At 37.4% G+C, this 22838-nt stretch overlaps 1 protein-coding gene across 1 annotated transcript in view; it reads left to right on the top strand.

The window, feature by feature from the left end:
- Bmp5 (bone morphogenetic protein 5) overlaps positions 1-22367 on the top strand; it is a 125608-nt gene extending 103241 nt beyond the window's left edge. Inside the window, exons 5-7 of the mRNA XM_052714699.1 lie at positions 12458-12534; positions 16326-16436; positions 20491-22367. Coding sequence (XP_052570659.1) covers positions 12458-12534; positions 16326-16436; positions 20491-20640 — 338 coding nt within the window. The 3' untranslated portion in view covers positions 20641-22367. The remainder of the gene's footprint in view (positions 1-12457; positions 12535-16325; positions 16437-20490) is intronic.
- Positions 22368-22838: the final 471 nt, after the last annotated feature.

Consider the following 22838-nt stretch of genomic DNA (forward strand, 5'->3'; position numbering starts at 1 on the left):
TTTCATTGAAGAATAATGGTAGTTTTATGCTACTTTGTTAAAGATACTCAGAAAATATTTAGTTTGGCAAAAAGTTATAGTCTCTGAATATGAAAATGGAGAAAAATAACCTTCTAAAGCCTCCTTTTCCTTGCAAATACTAGCTTGTCAAAGTTATAGATGTATATTTTTCAGCGAGGAGGTTTCTGAAGTTGACTGAAATGTTTTTAATTTAATGTAGCACTTTGCATCAAGAGAGAAGTTTTCTAAACTTTGAATAGAGTAGTAAACAATTTTTGAGGAAACTGGAAAGCAGAAAGCACAGCCATGCCCTTATTATTCGAGCTTATAATTACTCTGGCAGAAGGTTCTAGTGACAGAATCATCAAAGTCCTTTTCCCTCTGGGCCCACTCTATTTATCTTCTCTTCTTGACCACAAAGTAACAAATGTACTTCTATAACCATAGATGAATAAAACACATGGAGCAGAAACCAGGAGCCCTTTCACCAGTTCCCCGACACATTTAGTGTACATGCTTATTATAGTATAGACTGATATTTCCCTTTGCAGAGTTGGTCCTTGGCAAGCATCTCTGTGAAATATGTGGTAGATGGTTTTGAAGCTAGTTCATATTTTGATAATAAGAAAGTAGCTGGTTTTCTATAAGACTTAACCTTTCAATAGGTAATAATCAAGCAGACTGGAAAAGCCTCGTAGGATTTGGGCTAAAAGGCGGGACTGAAGGAAAGGGAATGGTAATATAAACAGAACACTTGATATTTGGGGGGCTGGAAATGCCAGGTAAAATGTAAAATGATCCAACTACAAATAGTAAATGCCATAATAATACCAGGCTTTCATAATAAATGATGGAACAAAGGCTCCCTGACTAGTGTATGGGTAGATGCAGCTTTAAGAAAGAGTAATGATAGAGGTTTGTCAAATTGCAGCTTTTTAGTGCATCTCATAAAATATTGGAAGTCTGAAAAAGCACAAGACATAGGAAAATTATAATCCAGGTCAGGTCATTTTGACCATTTTACTTCACTTTTTTCCTGTTTCAAGAACTTCTGTATTGGACGTGGTGGTGTACTCATGTAATTCCATTACTCAGGAGGCTGAGGCTAGGAAATCCAGAATTCCAAGCCAACCTGAGTTATCCAGGGATGCTGCAGAAACATACAAAAGGAGGGGGAGGCGGAAGGGTGGGTAGAAAGAAGGAACGAAAGGAGGGAGAGAGGAAAGGGATAGAGAAAAATAAGCTTCTTCCCTTATGACTTCTCAGTGCTCTCTGTCCCATTCGTAATCCTATGGGAGAGCCTAGAAGAGTGTTTACCCCAAAGTAGGAGCCTACCACATACCTACTAAACAAATCACCATGTTGATCGCTCCCAGAAAGCCAATTTCCTCGTTCAAGTGAATATTCATAGAACCATTGCTTCCAGAAGGTTTGTGGAATTTGCTCCCATCTCAGTTCCTTCAGCAAGAAGGCTGGGCAGCAGTCCTATAGATGATATTGACAGTGTCACATTGACCATGCACAATGAATTTTTTTTTAAAGTTTGGGTGGTAGAGGAAGGAAGAAAAAGCATTAGGCAAGTTTTAAACCAGCCATCCCTTAAGATACAGCAGCTATAGGTTGATAAGGTGTTCAAAGAACTCATCATGAACCTTGATGTTGTTTCAAGAGTTACATAAAGTGCTCAAAACAGCAGAGTATTGAGAGTCTTCAAAAGCTGACAGGAAAAATGCCAAGTCTCAGCTCATGCCAGAACTGCTGGAAGACATTCTATCATGTGCTTAGTACTAAGGACCCTTGAAAGTGGGTCTGGTCTTGCAGGGGTCCTGCTTGAAGCCTTGATAGCTTCTCAGGGTAGTTCTCTCTCATAGTTAATCCTAACTCAAACATTCTGCACTTACTCTCAAATCAAATAAACATTACCTCTTGTCTAATGTATACAATGGAAACCTGTGCCTCTTGAAACATATCAATCCAAACAAGGAAAGAGAATCAATTAAATTATCCAGAGTACTCTATACTGTATTATCAGTCAAACTACACAAATGATATGTTTTGTGTATTTTAGAAGTGATTTAGTCATCTTCCCAGCAAAATGATCTGATTCTTTTAAAATGTTGCAGCACTTAAAAAAAATAATACTAGAATTAGTGTAGTTAATCACATCACTTTTAATGAACGTTTTGCTTGTTTCTAAACAAGGTCTCTAAAATAAATACTGTACTGAAAATCCTGCGGTGCTACATACAGGAAAATGTTTCCAATCTAAATGATTCCTATAGAAATTAACATTAAAAACTGATTATTCTGTGAATCATGAAATGTTTTAGAAACCTTTCTCAAACAATTATTCTGGCACACCTAATATGTCATTAGCTAGCCCTATTTCTTTATTGACATAATTTGTTTTCTTCTATTGTCTATCATTTAATACTGACTACATCACTTGCTAGTTATGTAGTTTTGGATATGACCGGCAGGTGACTGTTGATCCTATTTACTCAGTTTGTGAGTATGAAAACAGAGCGAGACCAGAAGTAGAAACTGAGTGGGAGAGATTTGGGAAGCTTTTGTTTAGAGAAGTCTAGCAGGTAGTGGGAATCTAAAGTTTGTAGACAAAATTTTATGTCAGTAGCCTCTAAGGTGTGGATGACATTTGTATGATTACAGGGATGCTTGGCTATGTAGAATTAAGGGAACATTCCAGGTAGCTGTTAATTTATTGACTGATGTTTTGTGCCACAAATTTATACCCAGAAAAGCACAGATATCTCTATACAAGCAAATAGCAGCAACTCCTCTGGGTCAGGTTGTATTTATTCAAATTGACAATTCGCTGAGTATGGCCTGTCTCCCTTTTCAGGCTTATCAAAATTGCCCTCAAGAATGTATCAGATTCACTTTATTGAATAGTCTATTGTGAGCTTCCTTAGGCTGTGTTCATCATTTTCTGTGAATAAATTAAATTTCTCGTCCTAATTCTCTAGTTGTTCACTTCCTGTTTTCTTTTTAAAAGCTAAGAAAAAGAAAGCTAAAAATCTCTTTTGTTTTGAGACAGAGAATTTTCATTATCTAGTTCATTTAAATTGTTGTCATGCTTAAATGATAAGTTCTGTTTTGGATCTCTATATATCTATATTCATATATATATGTATATATATGTGTATATATATGTATCTATCTCCACACCTATCTACCATTTATCTATCAACTCTATCTGCCATCTACCTTCTATATATCATCTAACTATGCCATCTCTTAAATGCAAATATTGTTAACACATACACGGAGTTTTTGATTACTTCAGTAGATTATCATCCCTTCCACGTCTGTCCAGCCTCTCTTCACACGCCCTTCAATAGTCAGTGTTCAGATCACTGAAAGCTTATGTAATCTTAGGGTTTCATTCTCCCACTTTTTTCTTACCACCTCCTATTTTATTGCATTTTTTGCTATTATTAAGTCAAAAATAGAATGATATTTAAAAAAATTGAATTAATTTCACATTTTTGCTATAAATTGGCCATGAAAATTTGCACAAATACTTAGTATTTTCAATGTTTGACATTATTTTCCCATTACTACCACAATTAAGAGATAAACCAGAGAAATATTATAATGCATGCATACGTTTGAAGTATGTTAACTTACTTTTTGTAGTATTGACTTGTACCAGAACTTATTAGTAATTTCTATCATGACTTCATTTTAAATTTTTAATATATTTTTATTTATTAAAATATACCATTTCCCTTAGTTCTTTTCCTTTCCTCCCAGTCTTCCCATACATTTTTCCATGCCCTCTCAAACTCCTGCCTCCTCTTCTTTAATTATTATTACACACACACACACACACACACACACACACACACACACACACACACACACACATGTACACACAGACACACACACATCTGTGTGCACATACAAGAATATATAAACACAATCTCCTGGGTTCATTTTGTGTTATTGGCATGTACATGATTTTGGGGATCATCACTTAGTATTGGATAAGCATGTAGAGGGCTCATCCCTAGGGGAATATACCTCTACTTTAAGCATCCCTTAGTTACCTGGAGTACTTTGTTTAGGGGTGGAAGGCTTGTGAGAGATTTCATGCTCCATGTTAGCATGCCTATTGTTGTTGTCCTTGTTCAAGACTGAGTGAGGCAGCTAAATAAGCCTCCTAGGTGATGCTTCCCTGTCACTCCAGGAGACAATCTCACAGTAGGTTCCTTGGTCCTCTGGCTAGTACAGTCTTTCTGCCTCCTCTTATGCAGTGTTTCCTGAGTCTTAAGTGTAGGAGTTGTGTTGGAGATGTATCCCGTGGGGCTCAGCTTCTGAGAACAGTAGTTCTCTGCATTATGACAAGTTGTAGTTTTCTGTAATGGTCTTTGTCTTTTGCAAGGAAAAGCTGCTTTGGCGAAGCTTCCTAGTTACTCTTGTCTGTGTGTATGAAGGAAGTATACTTAGAATGTAGTTGGGAATTCTACTGGTTTAGTAAACTGGTGGTAGTGGGTCTTAATGGTCCTCTTAATGTTCATAACCTCACTAACCCTGGGTAGCTGACTAGGTTTTCAGTACCAAGCATGGTTTCCCTCCTGTTGGATAGGCCTTATGTCCCATTAGACAGCTATTTGTTACTGCCAATGGATATGTGCCTTGTTGCGCCTTTGAGAATAACTTGTCCTATTGGTTGCTATTGTGGATCATAGACTTTACAGCAGGATAGGACTGTTGATGCTTTCTGCCACTGGCAGCTTACTTAGCACTATCCCGGACTGTGAAAGGTATTCTCCAGGGAGGTGGTTTTCTCAACAGAAGCAGTTTGGATCCTCAAAGTCCTGTGTCCTATGTGTGTAGTATCATCAGCATCAAAGACTTACCTTCAACCTCTGGGAGACAGCCAATGGCGAAATTGGGTTAACCAACAACTCAAAAGAGGGTTTCTTATGAGTGGTACTGGCCTTTTTACTAGACAGTCTAAGGCTACACAGAGGAGCATTTTCAGCCCAAGTTGCTTAACTTCATTTCAACTGCACATCTATATGTATGCACATATAATTATGTGTATTATATGTAATTTGGGATGAATAAAAAGCAGTATGATTCGTTATGGATTTTCAAAACACCTTTATTGTGTTTTTTCTGCCTCCCTCCCACTCCTTCTGTGTTGACCACCTTACCCCAAGTAAGTCCCCTCCAGTTCCCCCATTTCCCCCTTCGCATCGTGTGTGTCCTGCTATCTCAACCCTAGTGTTTCTTCTGCCTTCCCCCATGGCACCTTTTTGATATCTGAGTTTCTTTGGTTTCTCTGGGTTATAAAACTGACATGTGACACTATGGAGCCACGAAACCACAAATGAGACAAACATGTAGCGTTTGTCTTTCTGAGTCTGGGTTACCTCATTCAGTTAAAAATATTTTCTACTTCGCCATTCTGACTGAAGTGAGATACAAGCTCAAGTCGTTTTAATTTGCATTTCTCTGATTTTGAAGGAGGAGCACATATCTCCTAACCATTTTTACTTTTTCTTCTGCGAATTCTCTGTTTGTAGTCCATGATTTGACTCCGATTTTGGAGTTCATTGTGTGTTCTGGATGTTTACCCAGCCATCAGCTGTACAGCTGGAAAAGATTCTATGGGTCTCCTCTTCACTCAGCTGACTATTTCTTTAGGTGAGATGAAACATTTCAGTTTGGTGATGTCCCACTTGTTGATGATGTCCCAGTTGTTGACCCTGATTCCTGGACAAATGGAGTCCTTTTCAGAGGTTTGTTTCTTACATTCATAGCCTGTGGTGTACTGCCTATGTTTCTTCCAGAGCTTTCAGTGTTTCAGGTTTCACATTGAAGTTTTTGATCCATTTGGAGGTGGTTTATGTGCAGGGTGATAATGCAGGTCAGAGTTCACTTTTCTTTATATGGACATCATGTTATTCCAGCACCATTTGGTGAGGATGATCTTTTTACCCCAGTGTATTTTTTTGGGCATTTTTTGTTGAATATCAGATGGATGTAGTTATATGTACTTATGTTTGAGTTTTCTGTTTTGTTCCATTGGTCTACATGTCCATTTTTTGTGTCAGTATCATGCTGTTTTTACTATTATGGCTCTGTAATACGATTTGAAATCTGTAATGGTAATCCCTACAGTGTTGTTCTTTTTGCTCAGGATTGCTTTGGCTATGTGGGGTCTGTTGTGGTTCCAAATGAAATTTAGGGGTAGATTTTTTTCTTAATTTCTGTGAAGAATGAGATGAGGATTTCGATTGCACCAAATCTATAATTTGTTTTTCAAACAGTGTTCATTTTCATATTATTAATATTATAAATAATATAATAGTTATTATGTACACATAATTATATATTAATATTAATCCTACAAATGTATGAGCATGGAAAGTGTTTGCATTTTACAATGTCTTTCTCAATCTCTTTCTTTAGAGATTTAAAGTTTTTGTTATAGAGATCTTATTATCTCATTCATTGTGTTTCTTTCTGTTGTTTAATTTTCTTTGAGTCTATTGTAAGTTGGAATGTGTCCACAATCACTACATCTATTGAAATTCTCATATGATTTTTGTCTTTAAGTCTACTTATGTGATTTATTACAATTATTTTCTTGTGTATGTTGATTCAATCCTGTATCTTTGGGATAAGGCAAACTTGGTAAAGGTGAATAATGTTTTTGATATATAGCTGTATTTTGTTTTCAAGCATGGGACTAAAGATTTTTGAGTCATGTTCATCAGGATTATTGAACTATAGTTTTCTTTTTTTTTTTCATTGTGTCTACCTGGTTTTGGTATTAGAGTAATACTGGCTTTGTAGATGTTTGGAAGTGTTCTTTCTGTTTCTATTTTTTTAAAAATTATTTAAGAAGTATTGCCTGTAGATCTTTTTTGAATATTTGATAGAATTCTGCTGTATATGGACCTTTTAAAGTCGGAAGCCTTTACATTACTGTTTCAATCTCCTCATATGTCGTGTTTAGTTTGTTCATCTCTTTTTGTTTTAACTGTGGAGGTCTGGATGAATCTAGAAATTCTTCCATGTCTTTAGGTTTGAACTTAATGGTGTACAGGTTTTTAATATATTCCCATGTAATATTCTGAATTTATTTGGTGTTTGTTGTTTCTCTTTTATTTTTGACTGTGTTGATTTGGATCATCTCATTCTTTTAGTTAGTTGGACCAAACATCTTGTTTACTTTCTTTTAAAGAACCTGTTCTTAGAACCATTGAGTCCTTGAATTATTCTATTTGTTTCTATTTCTTTAATTTCTGCTCTGATTTTTATTTCTTGCTGTGTATTGGATTTAGGTTTGGTTTGTTGTTTTTCCAGATTCTTGAGTTGCATTGTTAAATCATTTATTTTTTGTTCTTTCTTATTTTTTTAATGTAGGCATTTGGAGCTATAAATTTTCATCCTAGGGCTCCTTTTAATGTGCCCCAGAGGTTTTATTGTGTTGTGTTTTCATTTCATTTAGAGCCAGGAATTTTTTATTTTATTCTTGATTTCTTTTTTGACCCATTCATCATTCAAAAACAAGATTTTAATTTCTATGAGTTTGTGGACTTACTAGAGATTTGTTTGCTGTCTACTTTAAGTTTTATTGCATTATGGTCATATAGAACAGAGGGAGTTATTTCAAATTTTCTTAAATTTTTAAAGATTTGTTTTGTGTCCCAGAATGTAGTCTATATTATAGAAACTTCCATGGCCTGCTGAGTAGAATATATAATCATTGGTGTTTGGGTAGACTATTCTGTAGATATCTGTTATGTCCATTTGATGTATATCATTTAATTCTGATGTTTCTCTATTTTCTTTTGTTCCGATGACCTATCTATTGGAGAAGGTGTGATATTAAAATCACCTACTGTTAATGGTTTGATGTTAATCTGTTTCTTTAATTCTAGTAGTAATTTTTTAATGAAATTGTGTTTATCAGAGCTTGTTGCATATATACTTAGGATTGCAGTGTCTTCTTGATTAATTATTTCCTTAAGAAGAGTGAAGTGTCCTTGTTTATCTGCTCTGATAAGTTTTAGTTTGAAGTTTATTTTGTCAGATATTAGGAGAGCAACACCTGTTTGTTTCCTGGTCCCATTGTATTGGAATCCCTTTTCCATCCTTTCATTTTAAGGTGAGGACTCTCTTTAAAACTGAGTTTCTTGGAGACAACAGAAGGATGAATTTCCATCCAAACAGCCTTTGTCTTTTGATTAGAGAACTAAGGCCATTAATATTTGAAGTTATTATTGAAAGGTATGTGTTGATTGTAGTCATTTTTTTTTGCTATTTTAAATCATACTTTGTGTTTCAGTAATTGGAGGAGTTTCTACAGTCTCTTGGTTATGTTCACTCCTTTCTTCAGTCCAAAGTATTTCTTCCTATATTTTATTTAGAGTTGGTGTGACGGAGATGAATTGTCTTAGTCTATTTGGATCATGGAAAGCTTTTCACTTTCCTTCAACTCTGGTACATAGTTTTGCTGGGTTCAGTAATCTTAGTTGATAATTGTGGTTTTTAGAATTTTGAATACATTGCTTCGGGTTCTTCTGGGAAACCCAAAGAAGTTTCTATTGAGGAGTTAGCTGTTATTCTAGTGGGTTTTCTTTAGGTGTGACTTGTGTTTTTTCTTTTGCAACTTTCAAGAAAATTTCTGTTTTCTGTATATTTAGTGATGGAATTATGATTTGCCACAGGGTCTTTTCTGGTCTTGTCTAATTGTTGGGGTTCTGTTTGCTGGTCTTTTCTAGTTGGGTTCTGTTTGCTGGTCTTGTCTAGTTGGGGTTCTGTGTGCTTTTTGTATTTCTATGGATAGATACACTTTTCCGTAGTTTATGGAAGTTTTCTTATATGATCATGTTGAAGATCTGGTCTTTGCCATTGACCTGTGATTATTCTCCCTCGCCTATGCCTATAATTTGAAGATTTTGTCTTTTGATGGTGTCCTACATTTCCAGCTTGTTCCTTTCCCATGATTTAAAAAAAATAATATTCTCTGCTTCCTTGTTCTAGTTCTTCTACTTTTCTTCAAGTCCCAATGTTCTGTTTTCTACTTGATCCATTCTGTTTACAGAATCTTTTGATTTTTTTAAGTTGAATTATTTAGTTTTTCAGTTACAACTTCATTTCAGCTTGAGTTCTTGTCCATGTTTCTATCTCTTCATTGAATTCAGTCATTTCATTCAGATTTATGCTTGTATTTTCTTTCATATCCCTCAGGTAATTATTCACTCTGAGTTTATTCTCTTTAATTTCATGGAGCTGTTTGTATCTTCTTTAAATTCCTTGAATTCTTTGATAAAGTTTGTGATTTTTCTTTTAGATTCTGTTTCCTGGGTTTCATCTATGTAATTGATGGAGAACATTTCTAACAGGACTGGTGGATTTCGCGGGAGTGTGTACGGTGTCTTGATCCTTTGTATTATTTTTTTATATGCGATCTGGTCATGTGATCTTCTATTGTTGGTTGTAGATCTGATGTGGACACAATAGGTTAGGCTGGTGCCTAGGATGTGCCACCTGGCCTGAACCTGGAGGTTAGGAAACGTGTAGATTGGGCTCATCAGGCTAGGCCAGGCTTTGTGAGTTCAGGCATAGGGCTGGGAATTGGTAATTTACAGACAGGTTAAGGTCAGGAAGACTTGCCAGTCTTGGCCTGTGCACAGGATTGTGGGCCTTTCTGAGCCTTAAGGATGGAAATAGCACAAACTGCTCCCATGGTGATTAGAGTTGGGAGGAGTTGTGAAAGGGGGAACTCAAAGAGGTTACATGTGTCTTCATGTCAGGTGGCCTGGCCTGGTGGGTATGGGGTCTGATGAGTTACAAGGAGGGGGAGAGAGTCCAGGAGAAGGTCAAGATTCCTGGCAAGCAGCTGTGGGCAGAATGGAGTTGGGCACATGACTTCATTTGTAGACCTGTTTATCAACAGTAGAATTATGTCCACTTCATTTAATCTCCTAAGGACTGCCAATTGCTATTTTTAAAGCTATAAACATAATTCCCTTGCCCCTTTCCCTGCAGCTTAGTTTGCCAACTATGAGCATGCACCTAACTCCAGACCTTGCTGATTTGGCTAAAATATTTACTTCACTCAGTAACCATTAATTTTTATTTCTGACAGAGTAAGCATATGGATACAACACTCCATGACATCAGACTCTTGGAACAAGAATCCATTATAAACTTAATTACTCATTACATTTATGTGAGATAATATATATCTCACTTAGTCCTTATGAAACTACATTAATTAAATGAGATCTTTGGGCTTTTAATTTTATTCACTTTCTTTTTTTATGAACATGGAATCCTAATAACCATACATGTGGTCTCTCTCTGTCTGTCTGTCTGTCTGCCTATCTGTATATGCATGTATGTATGTATGTATGTATGTATGTATGTATGTTTCTATCTATCTATCTATGTGCATGTGTGTGTTAGTAATGTAGTCATTTAATGTTAATCATTAAAAACACTTTTCCATTGCCTGAATAGAAGTGTTGGGAGCTATTATTCAGATTAAGGTAGAAACTTCCTTGAAAGCAAGAGGACATAATCTTAAAACAAATTTTCTTCATTTTTCACTATTAACATATATTTGTTCAATTATTGCATAAGAGGAAAATCTTCTGCTCAAATTTTAATTACTATTTTATTTTCTCAATTGACATCAAATACATAACAATTTGAGGTAATCATAAAGACAACTGAGTCACCATTTAGTTCCTGGTGTGAGGCTCTTTCATTAGCAGTTGAATCATTAAGTTGGAAGGTAAAATAGTCACACAAGCTTTCTTTGAAGTAAATTATATTGCTCTTTAATTTTCCCTCTTTCATAATAATAAATAATAAAAATCTTATAGAATGATATTTGTAAAAACTGAGCAATTTCCAGAGACAACATAAAAAATGTTCTGTAAAGTTTTATATTTTTGAGATCTTTTTCCTTTATTTCAGATGCAAGATTAGAGTTTTACATTTATATTTAACTTTTTAAAAAATTATAAAATTTTTAATATTTTAAATGCATTGCAAAATATATAGTAGAAACAATGTTTCTGTCTTAATTACTCATGGAAACTATGGAAAATAAGTTCATTAATTCTCCAGATATTTATGAAATGCACATTATATATCAATTATTATTTCTCATACTTGGTATACATCAATGAACCAGAGTTAAACAGATTGTCTTGGTGAGGATTTATTCAATGGAGGCAATACAGATAAGAAGTAATGCATGGGATGAATAAATAATGGCAGAGAATTTCCCAAAGTGTAAGTGAAACACTAAATCAGCCTAACCAAGGTTAGAGCAATGAGGACTATTGGGGTCAGAGTTACAATATTTAAATGTGCTAGTTAGTGAAGCCTCCTTCAAAGATGGTGCTTAAGGAAATACTGAAAGATACAACAGTTAGCCATGTGGATGCCCAGGCAAGAAAATATCAGGAAAAGGCGACAGCAAGCATAAGGACCCTAAATGAGGTCTAAATTGAACTTTGTGTGTAACAGGAAGTAGTTGTTATGGCTAGAATGAGGTGAAGGAGGAGAAGAATGACTGGAAATGAGAGAGAGAGAGGTACTGGGTCCCACCCACAGCAAGCCTCTAACCATCGTGCAGATATTTCACTTTCGGTGGTATTAGAACCATTGCAGGGCTTCTTTTAGACAAATGCATAGTTAATTTGATAAAAGCCCACTTGGTGTACAAGAGGAGAGGGGGAGAGTACTGTTCAGGATACTTCAGTTATCCTGGCTAGAGATGGTGTTTTGGTCCAGGAGCAATGATGGAGAGAGTGAGCAAGTGGGTTTGAAATCTATTTGAAAGTTGTGTGGGTGATTTCCTGATAGATTGGATGTGAGAATGAAAGGAAAAAGGAGTGGGTTTCCTGAGCTTTTTTGTTTGATTGACTTTTGCCGAGATACTTCCATTAGCCGTGAATGAAGATGCCTAAAAGTGGACATGTTTTTGAGTGCTGCTCAGAAACTCAAATTAGGGTATCTTATATTGATGATACTTATTTAAATAAAATCTCCAAAGACACTGGCATCTTCTCTGAAAGCTCCTCTTTAGAAAATATTGTACGAATATGCACCGCATATTCATGTGAAGTACCACTGATGTGACTGAATTAACGAAGGATCACACAGTTAATAGTTGGTATTGTGAATGGCAGCACCAGCCTATGCCTGACATATAGGTGGCAATAGAACTTTTTCAGAACCTTGTAAAGCAAATACTATTCTACATTCTACAAAAGTAACCTGACTGAGTATCACAGCTAAAATTCTCAGTTAAGAGTCAAACTCATGCTTAACATGTACAGTCTCTTCCAGAAACCTTATCCATAATCTCATAACAGAAATTATATACCTCTAAACCCAATAGGCAGTCATTTGTTTAAAACAGAAGTTTTGGGTTTTCTTTAATCTGCAGATTATAATACCAGTGAACAAAAACAAGCCTGCAAGAAGCATGAACTCTATGTGAGTTTCCGGGATCTGGGATGGCAGGTAAGATTGTTTAATCTATGTGTTTCTTTTCTGTTTATCTTAAGTCCTTAGCAAGTCATAGTCTTTATTAGTGATTGTTCCAATATAATAATCATTTTTGAAGACTATTCAGCATGTGGTTCACACACATCATTTTCATTTCCTTATCATTATTTCCTTATTGGAACATAATGAGTTGGGCTTAACAACCATCTAGGGAAATATAGCATTCTTAAATTTAAGAATGGATAAAAGCCGTACTGTTCTTTAAATATCTCAAGTCTTTTGTTTTGCATGAGTCAAAGTCTCATTATGCAGCCCAAATGTCTTTGAGCACTCCTTCTGCCTCAGTGTCCCATGTACTGGGATTATAGGCATGTATTACCATGCCCTGCGTATATAATAAACATTTATTAATTAATTTATTTTTGCACACACATGTATGTAAATGTCTGTGAGCATGTGTTCAAGCCAGAAGAGACCATCTCGTGTCCTGCCCTATCACTTTCCACCTTTACTCTTTGAAATATTATCTCTCACTGAATCTGGAGCTCATTGTCTTTGGGGGTATGCTGGCTGCCAGTAAAGGCTGGTGATTGAAGCCGGGCGATGGTGGTGCACGCCTTTAATCCCAGCACTCGGGAGGCAGAGCCAGGCGGATCTCTGTGAGTTCGAGGCCAGCCTGGGCTACCAAGTGAGTTCCAGGAAAAGGCGCAAAGCTACACAGAGAAACCCTGTCTCAAAAAACCAAAAAAAAAAAAAAAGGCTGGTGATTGTCATGTATCTCCTACACCAATGTAGGAAATCCTGGAATTATAAGCAAACATGAAAGACATGCCCCCCACCTCCCAGACTTTTACCTAGGTACTGGGTATCCAAACTCAGGTCCTTATGCTTGCCCACCCAGCTCTCTTAACCCACTGAATCATCTCCACAGCACCTGCAGAACTTTCAATGGAGTATAGATGTCTACATTAGTTCCGTTAGGATCATAGTTCCATCTAGGAAATAGAATTTCCAACTATAAAGTTTAAATCATAAGGCAGGTTTGCCCAAAATATTTTTCTTTCACTTATAATTCATATTAAACTCAAATGATAGATACACAAACAGAAAAGCTGGGATCAGGTAGACTGAGTGCTCCTGTTGGAGAAACACCAGCAGTAGCCCAGAAACTCAGTGCATTTATTATATAAAGTGTGAATGAGATGAGGAAGGTTAACTAATCTAGGTGTGTGTGGGGTCTCTGGAGGGGAGAAGACTGAGGCTGCAGTCATCCTGGAGGAGGAAGATGCAGTTGATTTTTTCTGTACACACTGTCAACATCTGTGCTCATTCCAGGGGAAGGCCTTGCCATTCCCAGGAGTCTGAGGCACTGGGGTCTTTGACAAAACCACACTCATGTTAAAAATATACATTCACCCTGGACTTCATCTGCTCTAAATATCTCCCCCTTTCTTATTGCTTAGATGGTCAGGGTGTCTTCACTCTGAGTCCCAGGTTGGTTTGGTGCAATGCTCAACGCCAGACTGTAAGGACAACAAAGGAGGAGCACACAGCCACCATGCCCAACACAAACAACACGGCAAGCTTTATTAAGTTCAAGAGATTGGAGCCTTGAAGCTCATCAAGGATCACTTTTGCAATATTAGCTGGGGAGACAATCTGGCCATAAGCCTTTTGCAAGTCTAGGCTGTGCCAATGTATTTGGGCCATATCTACAGTGTTGTTATTGTGTGTTCAAGCATGCTAGAGGTTGGTATTGACTAATTCCCAATTATATTTGCTTTCATTATAAGAGCTGCTGTCACACATATGTGTTGGTAAGCTGTGGTAATCAAATCCAGTCTGATATCTGGATGCAACCCTCCTTTATCCACACTGATGTCAGCAATGACCAACTGGTAATATTAAAAAATGTTGGTGACAGCTGCCAATTTCCATTGCTCCATATAGTATCCTTTGTCTAACTGGAGACTGGATGAATGCCAAAACACTGTATCGTTACTTATGGGGAGCCATTAGTGGTCTATTGAATGACATTAGTGCCGCTAACATTATGTGTTTGAGTGGTGTCTAACAAGCAATGTCTTCAGGGAGCACAGCCAGGGACCCACTATGTGCACTACAGTTTTTCAGTGAGGGTGGGTGATGAGAGCTGTTGTATTCTATGGAGGCCTCAAATTCTAGGAGTTCTACTTTTTCATATTTAACCTGGGCACCATTCCATAGCAGAATGGCTTTCCAGGTCTCTTTAAGAGGAATGCCCCTAGGGGATGATAAAGGAGAAACACATTTGAGTAAAGTCACAGCCCATTTCAAATAGTTGAATGGGGCCCATTAGGACACCAGGAAGTTAGAGAAGTGCCCTCCAAAATTGAGGGAATCAATACAAACAGGTATGGAAAGATGTGAGGAAGCCACTGGATGGATAGATATATCCAGCTGGCTTCTCCTTGAACTGGGCTTGTCTGCATGGGCATAACCACTAGATGTATCAGAAATATAAAACTGCTGGGTTATTTCTCAACCCTAGGTCTTATGCTCCCTCTTCTAACATTTGGTTTTGATTCTATGGATTAGGTCACCCAAACACAGGAAAGTAGTTAAAACCATTAATATCTTCCTCCAAATCTCTTGCCCTAAACAAAGTTTGCTGTCAAGGAGTGAGTTTATCTCCCCTTAAACCTTTCTGCAACCCAGACCCAAGGTGCAGTTCCACCACAGGTTGAGAGACTGCATCCCCATAGTTCCTTTCCTCAGTATGAGTGTCTGGGCATGTCTCCTGAACACAGTCTAAACACTGCTGCAGTTGTCATGTTTTTACCCTTTTTACCTTATTCCTATGGTTCCTCCAAACTCCTTCAGAGCACAAACACATAACCATCTCTAGAGCCTGCTCATCCTGTGGTTTACACCCAACATACAGAAATGCTCTCTCCCTTACCTTTCGTTGCGCACTTGCTCTGGTCGCTGTAGTTTTCCCTTGCTTACCTGATGTGAGTTCCCTGAAGTCAAGGATCCACATTGGATACCACAGGCCTTGGCCTGCAGGGCTTTGGTCTTGACCTGATTAGAGTGACTGGAATGAAGAAATGACAGACGTACAAACAGAAAAGGTGGGATCAGACGGGTCATGTGCTCTGATGGAGGTGTACCAGCAGCACCCAGGAAACTCAGCGCTTTTTATATACAGATGAAGAAGGGCTAACGGATCTTGATAGGGGCGTCTCTGGAGGGGAGCAGTCACAGCTGCGGTCATCCTGGAGGAGGAAGCTGCGGCGAATATTTTCAGCATATGTTGTCAACATTTATGCTTTGACCAGGGGAAGGCCCTGCCATTCCTCTGAACCTGACCCAGCGAAGGCTTTGCCACTCCCATGTGTCTGAGTCACTGGGGTCTTTGACATGGCCATGCTCACATCAACAACACAAATTCACTCAGGACTTAATCTACTCCCTGCATTTTCTGGTTCACTTGAATGCCCCGGAGTTAATCATTTCCAGTTTAAACAATATTTAGAATGCTATTTTGTGATCATAGTTTTATTCTCAAATACAGAATGATTAATGTATACTTTGTTTTATATACTAACCTCTTGGGAGAAATTGGAAATGACCATTTCTAGTGAAAATATTTGTACTTTTGATGTAAATGTCAACTAAAATTTAAAGAATGTAGAAGAAGCTGGACTTTTAGAATAATGGTTGGACTAAGGAAGGAACTTGTTCAGGTAGAATGTCTCCTGAAGAATTGTCTGTCTTGACTGTCACGCATCTGATATCATTTCTCTTGATTTTATACATTTCAGGATTGGATTATAGCACCCGAAGGGTATGCTGCATTTTACTGTGATGGAGAATGTTCTTTTCCACTTAATGCTCATATGAATGCCACCAACCATGCCATAGTCCAGACTCTGGTATGTTCTATGCTTACGGTATAGAAACTGGTTTATAATACAAACACAGTAGAGGTTTGTTTTAAAGAAAATTTAATTATCAACCTCAAGTTCTTAAATTCCTTTGTAACTTGTAGCTGGGGGTAACAATGGTGGGTGTGGTAAGAAATTCAGATTGGTTTAAAATCAATAACCCTGGTCTCAGAAATGGGACAAATTCAGCTGGGAAAACTGAAGTATTAAATAAAGAAGCTACTCTGTACAGATTACTACACAGTGATTAGCCAGATGAGTTTTAAACTAGCAATTCACTAGTCATCTTTGCCGAAACATTGAATAACAACTGCACTGAACTTCATCTGAGAGCTTTTGACATAATTATTTCAAGCAAGTTCTAAATATATACACAGTCATTGAATATCATGTATAAGTAGTAGAATAATATCTATTGATTTTTCCTTCTCAGTTCCTCTTTTTTATGTCATTTTAAAAAGAAAATCATCTTTCCTTTTTCTTCTTCCATACTTGCAAATATTTGCAGTGATTACATTTCTAGTAACCTCAACATATTCCTGTGCTTCAGACAGTGAAATGTTGACTCAGGGATCTGTGATTGGATTCCATTTAATGAACACAATCCAACCTCTCTTGACACACTGATGTATTAGAGGGTAATTTCTGGAAGACAGCAGTGTCCTAGGAGGTGCACCAGATTATGTTATAGGATTACTGTTTAGTGTCTGGGTTAACACGAAAACCATGATTATGTATCAAGGAGAAAAAGTAGAGAGCACAGTTGTAGGACCACAAACCCCTGATAGAAGTGGAGCTCTTTTGCTGATGACAGAGCAACCCTATTGTGCAAGCGAGGCTTATTTAGTAACCTCTGCTGCAAACTCTTAGATTTTGTATTTGACCTCTAAAGTTTACCTTTCCCCTTAAATCCATTGAAACTCGAAAGCTGATGGACAGAGTAGCTAGTTTCTAAATAAGGACTCACATTAATATAATAATATAATATAACATATAAATATAAACAGACATATCAAATATTTGAATTCCTTGATGCTTACCTGGTATCACTCTTGACTTAAAAGATGCTGTAGACTCTCCTGGCTTGTCTGAAGTACTTGTCTATGGTGGGTAAGCATGAGTTTTATAAAAACTTTTAGAAATAAAACCAGAGAGAGAAGAAAGAAATAAAATAAACATTTTAATAGGCAGCCACATATAAAATACTCTTTTCAGCCGAGCAGTGGTAGTGCATGCCTTTAATTCCAACACTTAGGAGGTAGAGCCTGGTGGATCTCTGAGTTTGAGGCCAGCTTGGTCTACTGAGTGGATTCCAGGACAGCCAGGGCTACATAGATAGACCCTGTCTCAAAAAAAAAAAAAAAAACAAAAAAAAACCCAAAAACAACAACAACAAAACAAATGTTCTTTTCATGAGATAGCCTATTTTAATGACAGTATGTGGAGCATAAAGTTAATTCCTGGGGAGAATTAGTGTCAGCTATGCCTCAGTTCACAAATACTTCTTGTTATGGGTTAGTATTCTTGAGCAATGAGGAGCAGACAGGCTCTGCCAGGGCACTGTACTCAGATCTCTACTGGTAGATTGAGAAGTATGCTGATGATTCCTCTTTTGAAGGAACAGTCATGATCACTATATATGTCGTGACAGAGAGGAATAGCTGCTGTTTATGTGCTAAATAGTTTTATGCCACCTTGACACAAGCTAGAGTCATTTTGGAAGAAGGAACTTAATGAGAAAATGTGCCCTGCCCCATTCCCCCAGATTGGCCTGTGGCCAAGCCTGAAGTACATTTTCTTGATTGATGATTGATGTGGGAGGGCTCAGATCATTATGGATGGGTCTCCTCTGGGCTGACGGTACTGAGTGCCAACAGGCTGAGCAAGCTGTGAGGAGTAGGCCAGAAAGCATCATTTCTCCATGGCCTCTGCCTCAGCTCTTGCCTCCAGACACCTGCCCTGATTTCCTTGGATGTTGAACTATAAATTGTCAGATGAAATAAACCCTTTTCTCTTTAAGTTGTTTTTGGTCATGAAGCATCATTGCAGCAATAGAAACCCTAACTAAGACAGCTTGGGAAATAATGCTACTTGATTTCTCAAAATTCTTGATCTGTTTTTGTTTTTGTTTGTAAAGTAGTGATGCCTGACTAAGAAAGCAGAATTTTGCTTTCTTAGATATGTATCCAATATGGCAAAGTTCCCTCAGGCTAAGCATTAATATTGTTTGGAAAAAAAATCCTTCATCAAATACTCCTCTTTCCTTATTTGCTTTTTCTTATAAATACGTAAATATTTTAGTTCTTATGGCTCTAGTCTAGAAGTGGTATCAAAGAGAAAACAAAAAGAAACCCTCATGTGGCATTGGAAGACCTTTTTTTCTGTGTTGCCTGTTATCCGGGTATAGAAGACACATCATTGCAAACCTCAAGCTCACAGGGCAAATGTGACTTTAGTGTTTGTGGTGCTGTGAATATTCTTAACATTTGTCCCGTGAAGGACGTTGAATGAGAGGACAGGCATGGTTTTTGTTAAAGAAGAGCATGTTGTGACTAATACGTTCGAAGAATCATTCAAGAACAATCATTTTGTTTGGAGTGGCTGGTTATTGAGGCTGCCAAGGCCATTGAAACCTGGGGGTTATCAATCATGCCTGCGAGGGTTATGGGAGATAAAGCTGACGAGGAATATAAACTGCATCTCAAATCCGGAAAAGCTCTCCAACTTTTAGTTTTGTGAGGTCTTTGGAAATTTCAAGTTCCCGTGGAGTCACTCTTTTGTCCGATGTTTTTGCTCTCATGCAGGCCTCCTATATCATTTCAGCCAGAACACTGTGAAGCCAAAACTCTAAGAGGCTGTGTTTGCTTTTTTGTAGATCCCTTAAGGCTCATCAAGGGGACTTCCCATAAACTCCTTTGGGGGAAGGGCCAGAGTAGGTGGGAACCATATTCTGGCTTCTAGCTCAATTATAACTTACAGGCAAACTGCCAGTCTGGTCAAAATGGGTACCAAGCTTTTATTTAAGCACTTCGCTTTTCCATATAGCTACATTTTCAGCCTTTTAAGGGAATGGATATTCAATTTGCAAACTATCTGAACCCCTTGCTTCAGCCTCAGCTTGCTTTTTGGCAGTTTTCTAAGGAGTGTATGGGGAAAGGAAAATGGTGTTAAACTCCAGTCAGTCCAGTAAAAAGTCTATGATGAAGAGTTGAAATTGTTGCTCTAAAACAAGTACTAGATTTATTTTAGATTTTTACTCTCCTCTCACACATTACATCCTGACCACAGCTCGCCCGCCCTCCATTCCTCCCAGGCCTTTCCCCTACCTCCCCTCTTGACACTAGATCAACTCCTCTTCTGTTTCCCTTAAAAAAACAAAAAGGCCTCCCAGGGATATCCACCAAACATGGCCTAATGAGACTGGGAACACATCCTCATATCATGGCTGTACATGGCAACCCAGTAGGAGAAAAAGGGTCCTGAGTGCAGGCAAAACAAGAATAGATTTTATTTCTTTGTGGTTTTTAACTTATCTTCACCACGTAGGAGTAAGAGTTGGCACAGTGTTTGTGATGCACTCTTTAGCTATCCTATTACAATATCCTGCGGACTTAAAACTTTCTGTCATCCAAGTGTGTCTGCACTCACTTGAGCCCACAGCCTCTGTTATTTTTTTGTAGTGTACACAGAAGATACCCACTCAGTTAAAGCAGGGCAGTGCTAAGTGTCATGTTCTCCCCACCCCCCAGGAAAATTCCACTGAATATTCCACCCAGAGCTTGCCTTATCTGATGGGCTGCATTTCAAGCCCCCAATACTTACATAGAACAGTTTGATTCTTAGTGCTTGTTGATGGAGAATACATCCTGTTGAGCAGCCCTCCGATCCCCAGTCATCTCTATTATATACAGGAATGAGATGATGAATATGCTTGCCAGAGAGTCATGATAGAAGCATTGGATTCTTAAAGCTGTAAATAAAATATTTGCCCCATTTCTCCAAAAGACACATTTTTTTCCTTTTTATTTTCTTTCTTTTCCAGGTACACCTGATGTTTCCTGACCACGTTCCCAAGCCTTGCTGTGCTCCAACCAAACTAAATGCCATCTCTGTTCTGTACTTTGATGATAGCTCCAATGTCATTCTGAAGAAATACAGAAACATGGTAGTACGTTCATGTGGCTGCCACTAGAACTAATTGTGGTAATAACAAAACTGATCTGTATTATTTTCATGACTGCAATTAAAAGAGCAGATAAATGGGGACTTTCTTAAAATCTGCCCGGGTCATTTCATCTCTCTATGTATAATATTATGTAGATATACTTTTTATTTATTTAAAAATATGTATTCTCTTTTGGATGCCTTACCAGTAAAATCTATTTTAAAGGTTCCTATATTATATAACAGATCCCTACTCTAACTTTTGATGGGGTGTGCTGAGTCCAGCTTAATTCTATGTCAACATTTTCCCCAATACTATTATAAATAATTTTCTGAAATTAAGTAGAACTCCTTTGACAGTCTAATGTTGTTGGAGGGAAATGAATACATTTGGTTATATTGCACCAATGAAAACTAAAATAGAATATTTAGAAATAAAGTTTTAAAAGCTAGCAACCCAAACTAAAAAAACAAAAAATAAAAAAACATTGCTTGGCTAAATGAATATTTTCTTTTAGCACTTACGCTTTATTGGCTAAAGTGAAATGTTGAACTGGATTTGAATAAATAGACGGTAGGCAGGACACAGGAGCTGCAGGACTGCATAATTGTTTGAACTGTTCTCATTAATGCAATTGGTGTAATTCTAAGAGCATTGCTGCTTGTTGCTTCTGGGTTGCAGGTTTTTTTTTTTTTCTTTGCAAGAAGGTCAAAGCTTCAGAAATTCTCTTGGCACAGGTTTGAGTCTATGTCCACAAGTTTTCAAACTAAAAAGTTTCCAACACTAAAAAGCATAGTACAACCTTACCTCAGATGAATCGTACCTGACCATTGTCTAGAACACTGCTGCTACAGTGTTGTTTTTTCCTTGTTTAAAACTTAGTCCAAAGTAAAGAAATATTTGCATGTACTCCATTTCCCTTCCCATAGACAGGAGTCACTTCATGCATAAAATGTGTTGGAATGGATGATGCCAACAGAAACATTCCCGTTCACTAGCCTTTATAATAGACTTTGTTGGTTGATGTGATGCAAAAGATTTCATTTAGGGTGAAACCATTGAAATTAAACTGAAGGAAAAAATAAATCACTAAATGGCTTTGATGGAATTGCCGTTTTAAAGCAGCTAAAAGCTATTTTTCATATTTTTGAGAATAAGTTCAATTGCAAACTTGATTTTACAAAGGGATTTTGAAAGCCTTCCTCCAAGTATGAATAAGGACAATAGGAAAGGTTCTGGAGCGGTGTGAAAGTGTGTGTGTATGTGTGTGCGCATGCTCTTCTCTCTGGTGTTAATTTATTTTATCTCTGTTGAAATGGTTACTGGTAACTAGGGTCTTCAGCACACACTGACTCGTTGAGGAGCGGGTCTTCAGGTTGATCACTTTCTGCTGCTGTTAAGCTGAATGGTGAGGCTTGTAACAGTTGACTGAAAATATTTGGAAAGCGCCGTTTCTTAACCATCATCTGCAGCCTTCGAACAGAAGTCTATCATTAGGAATTTCCAAACATTGTGGCTTGTTTGTAATTCAGATATTTACAATTTTTTAAAACACAGTTTACAGTATAGAAAATATGGTATTGACTATATTGGGGGATACATTAAGTAATATATTTTTAGTTAAAAAGTTAATAGTATACCATTGAGGCTAAGACTAGAGGTTAAGAAATAGAAATCTATTATATTATTCTTTAAATGTGCTACTTGAATGTATGTTTACATTTAAAATATATTAAACTTGTGATGCCAACCTCTGTTGTTTTTGTTTGTGTGTGTGTGTGTGGCATAGTTCTTTATTTAAAAAATATAAAATGTAAGTGTATCCTATACTAAGATATTTACCAGATGTAAAATGTTTTAATTACGTGGGTCATCACTTCCTTTCAACTGATAAGGCCCTTTTGTACTTTTCATGGCTAACTGACTATTGAGTGGACAAAACACCAGCCTATGAATTACAGTTAAAAAAAAACCCAGTCCAAACAAAGAAATATTTAAAATAATAGCAAAAATAATCAGAGTGGAAAATATCTTAACTTGTTCTTGCTCATCTAGAACAAGAAGTAAGAAGGAATAGAAATGGGGCTGCAAAAATGGCTCAGTGAAGTGATATGGAAGCCGGAGGACCTGAATCCAGTCCCAGTACCAAGCAGATGTGATGTGACTTGTAGTCTTAGTGCTGGGAAATAGAGCCAGCCCGCCAACCCAGTCGGTAAGGCTCAGGT

This window comes from Peromyscus californicus, unplaced genomic scaffold, assembly GCF_007827085.1.
Source record: "Peromyscus californicus insignis strain IS unplaced genomic scaffold, ASM782708v3 Scaffold_11__1_contigs__length_118956290, whole genome shotgun sequence".
In the NCBI taxonomy this organism is placed as follows: Eukaryota; Metazoa; Chordata; class Mammalia; order Rodentia; family Cricetidae; genus Peromyscus; species Peromyscus californicus.